Source organism: Drosophila arizonae, chromosome 2 (genome assembly GCF_054131065.1).
Source record: "Drosophila arizonae isolate 15081-1271.41 chromosome 2, UAZ_ARI_1.0, whole genome shotgun sequence".
NCBI lineage: Eukaryota > Metazoa > Arthropoda > Insecta > Diptera > Drosophilidae > Drosophila > Drosophila arizonae.
The window spans coordinates 10371393-10385496 of record NC_142922.1 but is presented as its reverse complement, the minus strand read 5'-3'; the positions used below and the strand labels follow the sequence as shown (position 1 = coordinate 10385496).

Genomic DNA, 14104 nt, shown 5'->3' with positions numbered 1-14104 from the left:
ACAAATACATAAGCATTCCAATACTAAAAGCAATTTTAGAGCTTAAAAATGAATTAATTAAATTAATTAGAATATTCACAATATATATATTCAATTATATTTGTTTTCAATTTGCAAAAGCAAGCTTGCCCCTCGCATTCAGGTTGCCCGGCTATTCAATTGAATGTAACCCAGAGATAAGGTAATCGTACATGGGGCGTACAATTTATAACCTTATCGCAGAGCAATACTTAAACGTGTACGTGACGATACGATGAGAATTAGTCAAAAACAAAACGTTAATATTATAAATAAAAGTTAGATTGATTATATATTATAAGCCATATGCTTGCTTCGATGCATAGAAAATAAAGTATAAATCTTAACGAAAATATTTTTTTTTTTAAATAATAAAAAGAAAAAAAAAAAATATTTTTAATTACTCAAACGTAAGATCGCAATCTTCAACTAAAATTATTTCACAACAATCAACGTCTGGCTGATAATGCCAACAACTGATAAAACGCATTTATAAAGGAAAATGCGAATAACAGAAAAGGGTTATCTCAGCCCTGGAAATATATCGGATTGACCTTGAAGTTTGATCGCAAATCGAAAAGAGGAAAAACATTATGCAATAAAACTGCATTGAAAACAAACTGAATTGAAAACACGTGTGAGATGTGTGGTGAAGCTATCTGACTGTTATATATATACAGACAAAGGTAGACGACATTTGATAAGGCGCTCTTCACGGGTGATAAGGCCATAGCGATTTGGTTTATTTTGAGAGCGAACAAATGGTTTGGCAACTGCCCTGGGCTGGGACAAATTCTGTTCACTTTAATCAATCAACATTAGGCGCATCACAATATATTGACACTTGCCGCATTTTGTTGCAACAATTAGTGCGCCATTAACGGCGAGCTGACCACAAAATGCGATCGGCGATCGTAAGATTTTTGTGGCAAGATAAATGTTTTTTTGATCCTTAAGCGGCAAATTACAAAAGTCTCAAGTGAAAGCAAGTGGCGGCTGCGGTAGAAAGTGCAAAGGAAAATCACAGAAAACAAAAAAATATTGAAAAGAAGTTTAAGAAGATGAAGAAGCAGCCAGAGAGCAACAACAAGGAAAGGAAAGGAAAGGAAAAGAAGGGAAAGGCTCAGTTGCCGACTGAGGCTAAAAGGTTGGCGAACGTCATTAATAAAGCCTCGCAAAGATTTTGATGACACCTGAACTGACAGCCGCACGAACGAGCCCCGACCAGATCACTTCACTGCATTTTGTATCTGCAAGATACACACACACACACACACACATGCACGCATACAGACACACATTTAGTCGGCTGAGCGGCAAGTGTGGCGCATATTAATCATGTGCTCGTCAAGCCTTCAGTCAGTCAGTCAGTCAGGCCGTCTCAGGCCTCTCAGGTCTGTGCCCACCAACAAAGCAAGCTGCTAACTCGAGTGGCCAACTGCGGTTTGTATCTTTGTATCTTATAGATACACATTTATCAAGCATTGCACAAGTATCCTGCACGTTTCTGCGGTTAGCCACAGCAACACGCCCCAAACTTTAATAACGGTTCATTTGTGTCATCATTTTTCTGCTGCCTGCGCATTCGATTGCGCTTTCATTAACAACATTTGCACTCAACACCCACAACTAGAGATGACCGAATCGCAAAAAGAATGTCTAACTAGAGATGGCCAACATATTTTACTGAAATACATATATATTTGTTTATTATTTATTTCATGTTATAATTTAGTTTTCTTTTATTTTATTTATTATTTATTAGTTTATTATGAATTATTTCTATTTTCAATTTGAATTTAAATTCATTTTCAAGTTCAGAATTTGTTTTTTATAAACTCATTCGTGTCACGATATTTGTTCAGCTCCAGCGATAGTTCAGTCGCTCGATAATCGATTTGACATCTGAACTTTGTCAAAAGCGTTCGTTCGTTCACTCTTTTGCACACACACTCACTCACACGCACGCACACTGACACACTCTATGGTTAAAGCATTTCCATCTCCTTCCAACGCGCGGGAGCTGCTTGATTAGTTGCCAGCGCTCGCCGACAGGGGGCGGCGCAGTAGTTGTTGATGCACATTTGGCAAGCGTAAGCCGTAATTAACGGTATTTAATTATGGAAATTAACAATTGAGCACTGTGAGAAACACAGAAAGCGACGCGCACGGCAACAACAAAAAATAGAAACACAAACGGCGCCAAGCAACAGCAATAGCAGAAAAAATGTGCTTTTTTATGTGTATTTTGCACAGGGTAATTAGGTGGAAATGCAACGTAATTACAGTCAAATGATTTTTCAATTTGCGTTTTTTTTTTCTTCAGCACTTAACATAAAACATGTTGCCATGTGAATATAGAAAGTTCACAAACACAGACCGCTAAATAGGTGTGCATATGCTTGTACTCCTCATTGAGACACATGGCTGAGTTTTAGATTAAATATTTTATGAACGTTTCTTATTCAAAAATAACTTTTGTTTCCCGTTTTTACTGAGCAGCGATACGTGTTTAACACTCGAAATGAACATTAAGTAGACTGAATAGTATTGTCGAAGTGCTCCAAAGGCCCTAGCGTTGTTTTTAATTTTTTCGTCTGGTCTGATTAGCCGTCGCTGACAGCGGCAGCCCATAAAATATTTGATTATTTTAATTGATAAAGTTTTGTTTTGCGCTCAGCTCTAAAATGTGTTATAAAAATACACACATACTAAAAAGCTGATAAGCAAATGTAAAACAGAAAATAAATTTTAGCAAAAAAAACCAATTGATTTCACTTAATGGGTGAAACCCTTATTGTATAAACATGCTTAAATTATATAATACGTAGTATCTTTGCGTTGCTACTCTTATTTTTACACAGCTAGCAAAGCTTTTCAAAAGCTCTTGGATTTTGTTTGAAAACTCGCTCAAATACTTTGGTTGCTGTATTGGCTAAAGTGCTTTGCTAAATAACATGTTGAGTTCTGTTGCCTATGGCAACAAATGTTGCTAGTATGTTGAGTTTCCAGTGTGGTGAAGAGTAAGTGCTTAGTTGACAGAGAGAGCAAGAGAGCCCGCTGAATATAAAGTAAAACTTATAAAGTGTGGTGTGTAAAAATGCCGGTAAAACAGCTGTTTGCGTTATATGTTACGTTATCAACTCGTTGCAGCAAACAAGATGAAGTGGGGCGGACAGAGGAAATATATCTGCATGTATAAAAGAGATAAATGCAAATGAACAAAATCAGAAAACAAAGTGAACATGATCTAACTTGTATAAAAATGAGTAATTATTCAACAGTTATAAATTTGATTACATGCGCAGCTGCAGCGAGTGCAACGAGCTGAGAGTCAACTCAATACTGAAAACGAAGTTCAACGAAACCTTTGCTGACTGTTGCTGCTGCTGCTTCGGCTTCGCTTGTTGCCCAAGTTTATTTATTCCGCAACGGAGAGACCCAAAAATAAGAACGACAACAAGAGCGACAAAAACTGTCAATATATGCGAATATGCCAAACAAAGGGTAAACACAAAAAAACACACAGCTTTGTGTGTATTTCTGTATTTGTATTTGGTTCTTTATTTTTGTGTGTAGGATACGCGCTTACAATTAGCAGAGCTTTAGCAGAGACGAAGCATAAGGTAGACGACATTTAACGCTATCAGTGCAAATGTGTGTGTGTGTGTGTATGTGCATGAGCGTAAGCTTGTGACCTCATCTCAGACACACACACACAAACACATACTAAAATGCTTGCTTGAGTTTACAGGTGCTCGAATTGGTGTGAGCGAGACAAAGCGACAGTTTTGTGGTGTTTAACGATCTGTGCTCGATTGCTGAAGAATCACGAAAGAGTTAATATATACAGTGAAAGCTCTTTATAAAACACAGATTCTAGATTTATATAAGTTAAATATAAATAATTTAGTGAATTTTAGGCATAATAACATAGAAGCTGAGGACCCAAAATGTATTTTCTCAGCTTTTACTGTGAGTGGATGCAGAGCTAAGGTAAAATATTTATAGAAAACTATTTTTATACATAGTCAAACTATTCCATAAAACTGTCGGACGTGTAAGGACAACAATCAAAGCCAAACGCAATGAAATTCGCAAAAGTGAGCGGCGAATAGCACAATCGTTAAATTTCAGCTAATTGACCCATTTGACAATCTCAAAGATAAACACACACACACACGCATACACACGCACACATGGGCGAATGTAAAAATGGAAAACATTTCGTGACATGATCTATAAAAATTCAGCAAAATATGCATGAAAAACACCAATGGAACAAATATAAATACACATTACTCACCCCATACAATGCACACACACGCACGCATAGCTATGCACATACATATACATAAATATAAATATTTACATACAACAAAAAAGTATTTTAATTGCAATACATGAAATTTGTTGCAGCCGCTAAAATTGTTGACGGCATTCGGAAGATTCCGATTTTAAAATATAAAAAATGAATACAACACATCTGCTAAGTAGTCGACAGTTAAATACCCTGTAATGAATTTGCATATGCGGAATTGATATTTTGACTTTGCCTTTAAAACTTTTCGCTAGTTTTATTTCCTACTTGCATTGTATCGCAAATGGAACTAGTTCCATGATAAAGTAACTGAACAGTTCCAAAACATAATAGTTACATTAATTTGTGTCATTTTTGTTGTTTCTGCGTAAAGAGTTAGAAACACAAATAAAATTGTTATGACAAACCAGTTTCGAAACTCAGTGAATGCTCCCAAGTTTACAAACTGAACCTAAGGCTACCTACTGGTTCACACAACAGTTGAGATTCTGAGTCACCGCCCTGGTTCTAAGACTAACAGAAGAAATTCTATGTATACACATTCACACAGCACAGTCAAGCTACCCTATTCAATAATCAATTACAGGGCAATTGCTACAAAGTGAATTTTGAGTGTGTTTGCAATACATATAAATGATGAATATTTACGCTAATTTTAATGCTCATCTTAATGTTAATATATTCATAAATGTTTAATGCATTGCTTAAATTATATTTGAAAAGTTTTGCGAAATGAAGCAAGAAGAAGAAGACGAAGCAGCAGCAACAGCAGCAGCAAGGTCTCTTTTGCACAACGTGTGACCCGATTGATTGCCATTTAGAAAGTAGCAATAGTTCAAACTATTGTATAGAGAGTTTTCGAATATATAATGAGCGGCCAGAGAAATGCGACACTAATTGGCGAGCTGATTTGAGCCGAAGTCAAACACGACGCGTCTCGAAGTCATAATAATGATTTAGTTTGAAAGATTTGCTAATATACAAATAAAATAAAAAAAAATTCAATTTCATTTATGCATATACTAAAATCTTTCTTTAGTTGAACTTGTTGAAACTCAGATATCTATGGAATATATTGAAAGTGGTCTTGAAAGCAAACATAATGTCGTGGAATAACTAGAACAAAATACTGTTTAAAGTTTTTAAAAAGCTCTCTAAAAAAGTTCAAAAAGTTCCCTTTCCTCGATCGACATATAGCAAAGAACCAAACTAGACTCTGTATTTATTTACTTCCAAAAGCAGCTCTGATCTATTTAATACATATGTCTTGTATATATGTGTATATTTATATAACTGTAAAACAGACGACAAACATCATTTGCATAATATAGTCTGCAAAGTGTCTATAAAATACATTTTCAGACCTGAAACGACACTACCTGGCGCTTTTAGCTCATTCGTCGTTTGTCTAATTGAAATTGTGAAATTGAGGCGTCAATTTTAATGACACCTCGAATAAGTCAAGCGAAGGGCAAGCGCCCCTTCATTAGCAAGTCGATAATTCAAGTAGGTGACACTGTTTAAATATTTTGTAACGGGAACAGAGTGCGTACACAACACATATAAGCAGATCCAAGTGTCTATAATATAAGTGAGCTGATCAAAAACAGTGAATATCTGATCAATAGCTCAAACTATTTCTTAAATTCGATTTTGGTTCAATCATGAGCTACATCCTTTGTTCGGTTAATGATGAACCACTCGTCTTCGTAATTCAGTAACTTATGAAGAGAATACCTCTATAGAACTAATAGTTAGAATAGGTTAATAGACCTTTTAGTTACTGATCAGCTGAACAACTCATAACATATAGTTAATGACACTCTGAACAGCTCATTAGAAAATATAGTTAGTAAATAGTCCTGAATAGCTCATATAAACTTATAGTTCACAAAGAGCTGAGCAACTCGATAGAACTAATAGTTCATATATAGCTGATCCTCTCAAAAGAACAGCTCAATCTACATATGATCACGTATGATACATTCAATCAAGGTTTAAAACTCCATTCACACATACATTCATAGGTTCTGTGTCAATAATTGCCATCCACTAATATCGGCTTTAGATATATTTAAGTGTTACCTCCTCAACGACTTCGACTTCGTTGACAACGCCGAAGGAATCCTCCTCGCTGGTCAAGCCTTCCACTTCGCAAGCATTTGCAACACCGACAGCTGATTCCGTATCTGAGTTATCCTCGATGAACAGGCGACTCAGAAAAAGATCGCCCTCATCATCCTCAGCAGCATCCGGTCCAAATTGCTGCACAGTCAGACTGCCGGAGTTGCTGGGATGCGGTGTGCTGTCGTTCAGAGCACTTGGCGCATCGCTCGCATGCTGATCCAGAGCATTGGCTCCGCCCGCATAGCCATGCAGGAAGGCCGCCAGATTGAGGTCCAGCTGGCTGTTGTTGTGCGGCTGCTGCTGACCGTCCTTGAGCGGCAGATGGGCATACGGACTGCTGTAGGGCAGATCGCCGTAGTCATGCAGATCGGCCAGATTCTGTTCCCAGATCGAACGTTGATCCTGCAGCAGATCGGGCGACATGAATATATCCAGATCGGGCGAGGCGGCCATCGCATTCTGGCCTCTCATGTTGCTCGTCGTATTGATGTGGATCTCGCCAAGTGCCGTCGCACCGGATCCACTGCCTGAGGTGTTCGCTGCCACCGAGCTGCTGCTCGAGCTGCCGGAGTTGGCGCCGTTGCCGCCAGAGCTCTGCAGGTCCTGCAGGGCCGCCGTTTGCACGCTGCTGTTGCCCGTCGTATTGTGCAGATTCATGACAAAGGTGCTCGCATTGAACCTGCCCGTGGGCAACTTATATTCCCCGCCGTTGCCCGCGCCGTCACCCGCCTGCCGATGATCGAGATGAAGGAGGTCCTCGAGCAACGGCATCATGCCCTTGCGATTGCCATACGGCTGCTGTGTCTCAATCATTGGCACCGTGCGCAGCATCTCCAACTCCCAGCCCTCACCATGGGGTAGCTCCAGTTGCGAGTCCCAGCGGCGCAACAGGCGCTGCTGCAGCAGCGTATAATCCGTGTCCACGTGCAGCAGACTCAAGGCTAACGCCAGATGCAGCATCTTCATGGCATACGCCTTTTTGTTTGAGATCATTTTTGGTGTCGAGGTTAACAACGCGTTGCAGATGACTAAATGAACGTGGGTGGGTTTTGTTGCTTTTGTTGTTGTCGTGTCAACAGACAAGCGACAGTTGCTGTTTCAGTTGTTTGTTGTTGGTGTTGGTGTTGTTGTTGCTGTTGACCCGCCTCCTCCTCATGCACCGCCCGGCCAGACAACAGCCCGCTGGCTGCGCCGTCCGTGCGTTCAATGGCGTTTCCTTGCTGCGCTTCAATCGAGTCTATATACTCGATACATACAGATATGGCTATACATATGTATATGCATATACATACATATAACTATATATGTATAATTGAATCAAGCTGCGCAAAAACCAAAAATTGTTGTTTGTTTAAATCGCAATTCTCCTGCTGAACTGATGGTCACTTCGCGTTGTTTTCTTGTTCAATTAAGAAATGTCCTCGTGTTTGTTCAGCTTCTTCTTGATTTTAATATTGTTGTTGTTTCACTGCAAATATAGAAACAGATGGAGAAAGGTTAAATATTAGTATATATATATATATATATGCTTAGTTAATCGGCGTGTCAAATATGATTTTTTTTTTTTTTAGTCTTAATGAATTTGCGTTGTGCATGATCAAAGAAACAGCTAAAGGCAATGCAACAGGAAATGATCAAACACACACACACACACATACACACACCTCTATTAATAGATACAGTTGAATCTAGAAGCAGTTATCGATTTAGATATATACATATAAAACATACGATTTCCGTCTTGACTATATCAAACCATTTCCTTAAGCTGATAAATCAAATATACATATATTCCTTACTAAGTATTTATACATTGTGATACTTGTCTTTAATTATAAAGTATAAATATAAATATACATATATGTGGATCTCCAATTAAACATATATATATGCATATTATTCTTTATATGTATATATGTGTAATATCCTATAATCATGTCTGAATTATAACTTAAGAGTCTTTTATACACAACTATTTTGCTTGGAGCTATCTATAACGGCGAATCTTTACTGAAGTTTAAATTAACATCTATAAGCACCAGTTCCATACACAAGTATATAGTATATATATAACATACACATATACAATCGCACACTAGTCACGCTTCTTATTCTAATCCATTTTTACATAACTTTCGTATTTGTTGAACAATCCTAATGAAATATTTAGAACTTAAATATGACCTACAAATGTTTTCGTCTATATAGAGTCAATACTGATAGATCTGTGTATGAATGAGTTTGTATGTATGAACGTATGTATGTATAACATTTAAAAAGTTTTCTTGCTATTGAAAGCGTTTCGATGAACTGAGATGATTAGAAATGAAATCAGCTGTTGTTGCTTATCAGAAATGTATTATATTATATAATTATTACCTGATTTTTACCTGATACTACTATAAATCTAACTAGTGTATCGTTGATACAACTGTCAATCTAACTAGGGTTTAAGAGTTTTGATTTAAACAAAAAACTAATATATGCAAGCATAAATACCAAAAGAACAACTATCTATTACGATTTAACATGATATATCTTTTGTTTAGCTATTCGATATCAATCTCTATCAAATATCTAATGCATTCTCAAGGGTACTTGAAATTGATTATGCAAGTTGATGCTTACAACGTGTTTCTTTTATATTAGCACCTTTAACACCTTTAGAGGTATTTCTATTAAATAGGCTTTTATTCGGTATCGAATGGCTCTATCAAATAATTTCTAATGCCTTAGCTTTAAGGGAAGCCTAAACATGTGGACATTCAGTTGTGGGTGTCTGTCTGGATGCCCACGCCACGGGCTTAGTCCCTTACTCCTGCCACCCGCTCCCTCTATATCTATCTCTTTCTTTCTCTGGGTCGACGACAAAACACGCGACAGACACGACGGCTGCGTGAACTTGAACTTGTTCAAGGTCTTTGATAAATTTCTGACACGAGGGGCGGAGGGCATGGTCGACGAGTATACGACGCACTCACTCATACACACACACACATACAACAAAGTCGAAGCAAGTTCAAGGAGAGTCGAGTTGATGGGCAACAACAACAATTGTTAGTCAAAAATGATATAAACATGCTTTGTTTAAAGGCTGCAATAGACATGTGAGTGTGTGCGATATACAGTAAAATAAAACAATGTTCGATCAGCACTGGCAAAATCAGAAAACAACAACAAATACTAATGCAGTTCCAAATAACCTTTAATGTATAGCTCGCGCCAAATGAGCGAGAGTGAGATGCATGCATGTGTGCGGGCGTATGTATATGTGTTTGTGTATATCGATATGTGTGTATTTGTCTGACAGTGCACTCACCTTTTTCTCCACGAATTTCAATTCGCTTTTCGGCTGCAAGAAGCGCTGCTGCTTCTGCTTGTGCTTGTGACTTCAACGGTAAAAACTGCGTCGCAGTTTTTGCTGCAAAGTGTTGCTTCTGTAGGTGAATGATATTATACCGTTTCAACGCCAGCGCACGCCGTTGACGTCGCTGCCGACGTATGTATATTATTCTCTTTTTATTTTCAGTTACAATTTGCACGCGGCTTTTGTTGGTTTTGTTTTAGTTCTTATTTTGATTTCTTTTATTAATATGTTGTGCTCAATAAATTAACATTTGATGGCTGCAAAAGCATTAATTATTAACTAAACAATTATTAATTGTGTTTTTTTTTTCTATCACAAATGCTCAAAATATTTGCCGACGTCCTTGAACTTGGCCAATGGACTTTCGTTCTATCGCTTTCCAACGGCGATTGTATATTTGTTAAAAATAAGTTGAACAAATACAAATGCACTCATATGTTTTGGTACTGTAATGTATGCGTGTCTGTATTTGTTATTGCATTGCGGTAAAGCTAAAATTTTAACTCCCGTCGTCTGCTGCCCATGTTACTGTTCGCTAATACACTCTTCACACGCACCGCGTGTGTATGCATGTGTTGGTGTATGGTGAAATCGTCATTTGTTTAAAACACAAACATATGTATATTATTTATGATTTTTTTTTGTTTTCATATTTTGTTTAGCATTGCCAATGCTTGTTCTGCTTTACTCCTTCACATCAACGTTTATTTGTTGTTTGCTTTTATCGCTGTTTTCTTGGCCAGTCTGTGACTCACACTAACAACACAAACGGCTGCGTCTCTTCGTCAGTTTCTTTATACTCTCTTACATACATACACACACAGAGCCAGACGTAAATGCGTGCACGTATGATTGTATATGACAACAATTAACTCATACGTTTAATTAAATGCAAAATAATTTAACATTTACGGCAATCAAAGCTCACACGCACACACTCATGCACACATATGCAAACACACCACACTAGTCATATGCATATCAAGGCAAAAACAATACACAGCAGCAGCAGAGCCAGCAGAGGTAGCAGCAGCAGCCGCAGCAACAGTCACAGTCCAAGAACAAGAGCGCTTCACACTCACACACGTACATAGAAACATAGAAATATAAAGCGCAGTATAAACAGCGTATTTAAATTTGATACAAAATTTATCATTGTTTTTGTGCTGCCGTTGCCGCTGCCACCTCAGCCGGTGCTCGCACACATTGTTAGAAACTTCGAGAACAATTCCTAAGCTTGAACTTTGCATCAACAGCAGCAGAACATTGTATTTATTAAACAATTCTATTTTGGCAGCAATTTCCTCAGCTTTATGCAGCTTGCAACATGTCAGCTGAGCACCGCAGAGAGCATATTGCTGAATTGTCTGGCTTTGGCTGTTGCTGTTGCTAGCCTGTTGTTGTTCACCACATCACAATGAGGTTGCATATTTATTTAGATTATTGGTGTATTGCAAAACTGCAAATTTGTAAGAGAACTTATAAAAAAAAACACGAGTTTGCTTAAATGTTGATACGCTTAAGCACACATTCACACGCACTCACATTTGCACACACACACTAATGCAAGTACTAAAATACACGCATTGTACATGAATTTTACACTTATACGCGGTTTCTTTTGCTTATTATTCGCCTTTGAAAAAATATTGCCACTTTCTCTTTGCGTTGCGTATTCGTTAGTTTACTAACGGATGTATACTAACTTTATCAGCACGAAAATACACGTATAAAACGTGTTTTTGATTGTTAACTTGCGTTACTTTTCTGATTTTCACAATTTCTTTTCGACTCGGCGAACGCCTGACAGACGTCTGTTCACCGCGCTTTTAAAACAACAAATACAATTTATAGCGATTATGGCATATGCCTCCGCTATAAAGCTGAACGATGTTAAGCTCACAAAAGCAACTTAACAGTTTGTTATCGCTTGCGAATATTATCGACATTTTACTCAAAGTGGCAATGTTATACCAGACTGCGCTGTTAATTCGGTGCTTCATCTCAGCTGAGTCGGTAACTATGGTTAGTGGTTAAGTTCTTGCTTTCAAACGTGCTTGGCTTTTAGGTAAAAATTATATATATAAAACAGATTGAATAATTCATTCAACTTAAAACATATGAATAACATTAAGAGAACTGATGTGATTTATAGAGCAAAGCTTTTTATAAAGCTTTCGTCGCTGTTGTTAATTGAAGCTTTTAGGTTATCGTCTCTGTTAAAATTTAACATAAGTGGATCCCGCAGTTTTGTTTCCCCCATTCAAAATAAAGATTATTTATTACATTTTAAACTAAGAATATGAATGTATATTTGAAAAAAAAAAAAAAAAAAGTTAAATTTAAAGCTTACCAGTAAATTGTAGTTGAAGCCATATTGGAATGAGTTTTTCTGAGTAGCTGGTGTTTCCAAAGAGGCAACCGGCGTCGGTGGCGTTTCCATTGTTGTTATTGGCGTTGGTAGTGTTGTTCTTGTCATTGGTAACTTGGCTGGTGTTGTCGCCACCATTGGTTTGATCAACACCTTCGGCATCACCTCAACCGGCTTAAAAGCTTTCAACACATTCGGTTTCAATTGAGTCAGCTTTGGCCCATATTCTTCGATATCTTGAATAGGTGACAAGGATTGCATTCTGGGTAAATCCTCCAAATCGGTCATGGTGTCTTATCATCCAACAACAATGAGTCAACTCCAAAAACTGCAAATACAAATATAAATAAACATTGCAGAGGCATTGGGTATACATAAATGAGCGCTTCAGTATATGGATCTGTATGATAACAGATTATACTACGTGTCTGATTTATTAATAAATGTATTCACTATATACATATACACAAATGTATATATGTTTGTGTAAATATCTTTATCAACCATGTGGGAGTGGACGCCCCATCGTCTGAAAGCTTGTATAGTATGCCCATATTTGCTTGAGCTGTTTACACTGAGAAAAACTTCAACTATGAAAATCCCACAGAACATTCTAGTTTGTATTTATCTTACTCTAGTGTTTACTATTTGTTTTCTGAGTGAGAAGAACAGCAGTATATAGCCATATACCCTTTGACTATTGATTATTTCTATTATGTTATTAAGGCTAAGATTTCCATTAAATTTTTACATTTACATACATATATATATATAAAATAAATATATGCGTGTTTTTACGTCTTAATAATATCTGAACTTTGTACGGATTTTACACAGTAATTTACAGCCGACTGATAAAATACATTACTTAAGAGTGCCTACGAGTGTAAGTGATAAGACCATATAGAGTAATCTTAAGCACAGCATACCCTACGACAATAATTTGTGTGACCATATCGCGATAAGATCGTTGTTAAGTCCAATATATTGATAAGTAGGCAAAGCTATTCAAAACATTACTGATAAGACAAGCGGGTTCTGTTCACAAAAACCAGGTACCAGGTATAATTACCCAAATATGTCAACATATATATACATATATATAGTACTCACACCTGGTACCTGGTTTTTCTGAGCAGAATACTTCGTCTTATCAGAAAAGTTATATATTTTTATAAATATATAAATTATTTCAATATTATATATGTATGTTCAACTAGTGTCTAGCATGCTCTCATTACTCTCATAATATTCTAGACTTTTATATTCTAGCTAAGCTAGGAGTATTTTATTTATTTTTATACAAAGTTTTCTGTCTATGCTAAAATTCGTCAAATTTTTATTGATGCTCTATAAATAGTTCCGTTATTAACTTACGCTACAGATGTCTGACATTATGTTCCACCGAATTTAGTAAATTGATGGGACCACTAAAAAAGCTTGTCCATCTAATTGGCATATAAAACGTGCTACTCAACAATCGGTCTGGTACAATAAAGCCTATATAAGCGGGAAACTGAGACAATCGAAACCCTATTTTTGATAGTATACAAATATGTACTAGAATTGTTTGAATTTTTAATATATTTTTTATTTTATAAATATATAAATTATATATATTATATGTCAATACTCTGTAGATACAAATGATTTTATAATTTAATATTCCAAAAAATTTCACAATCCATCCGTTGTATTAAGCTGTAAGTATGTAGGCAGTCTATACTGTACGTTGTTTTTATATTTTTAACTCAGGAACGTGTTTTTAATTCGAAAAAACTTTCCAAGCTTTGATTTGTCTTATTTTTGTAGAAGGGCAAAGCTGGTAGTTCCATTGGCCTTTGACTATATAGTCTATATATACAGTTAATTATTTTTTTTAGTCTTGGATCTGATTGTT

At 36.7% G+C, this 14104-nt stretch overlaps 1 protein-coding gene across 1 annotated transcript in view; it reads right to left on the bottom strand.

The window, feature by feature from the left end:
• cnc (NFE2 like bZIP transcription factor cap-n-collar) overlaps window positions 1-11717 on the bottom strand; it is a 41154-nt gene extending 29437 nt beyond the window's left edge. Inside the window, exons 1-3 of the mRNA XM_089462359.1 lie at window positions 11540-11717; window positions 9786-10090; window positions 6425-7934 (exon numbers count right to left, since the gene is read on the bottom strand). Coding sequence (XP_089318485.1) covers window positions 6425-7459 — 1035 coding nt within the window. The 5' untranslated portion in view covers window positions 7460-7934; window positions 9786-10090; window positions 11540-11717. The remainder of the gene's footprint in view (window positions 1-6424; window positions 7935-9785; window positions 10091-11539) is intronic.
• Window positions 11718-14104: the final 2387 nt, after the last annotated feature.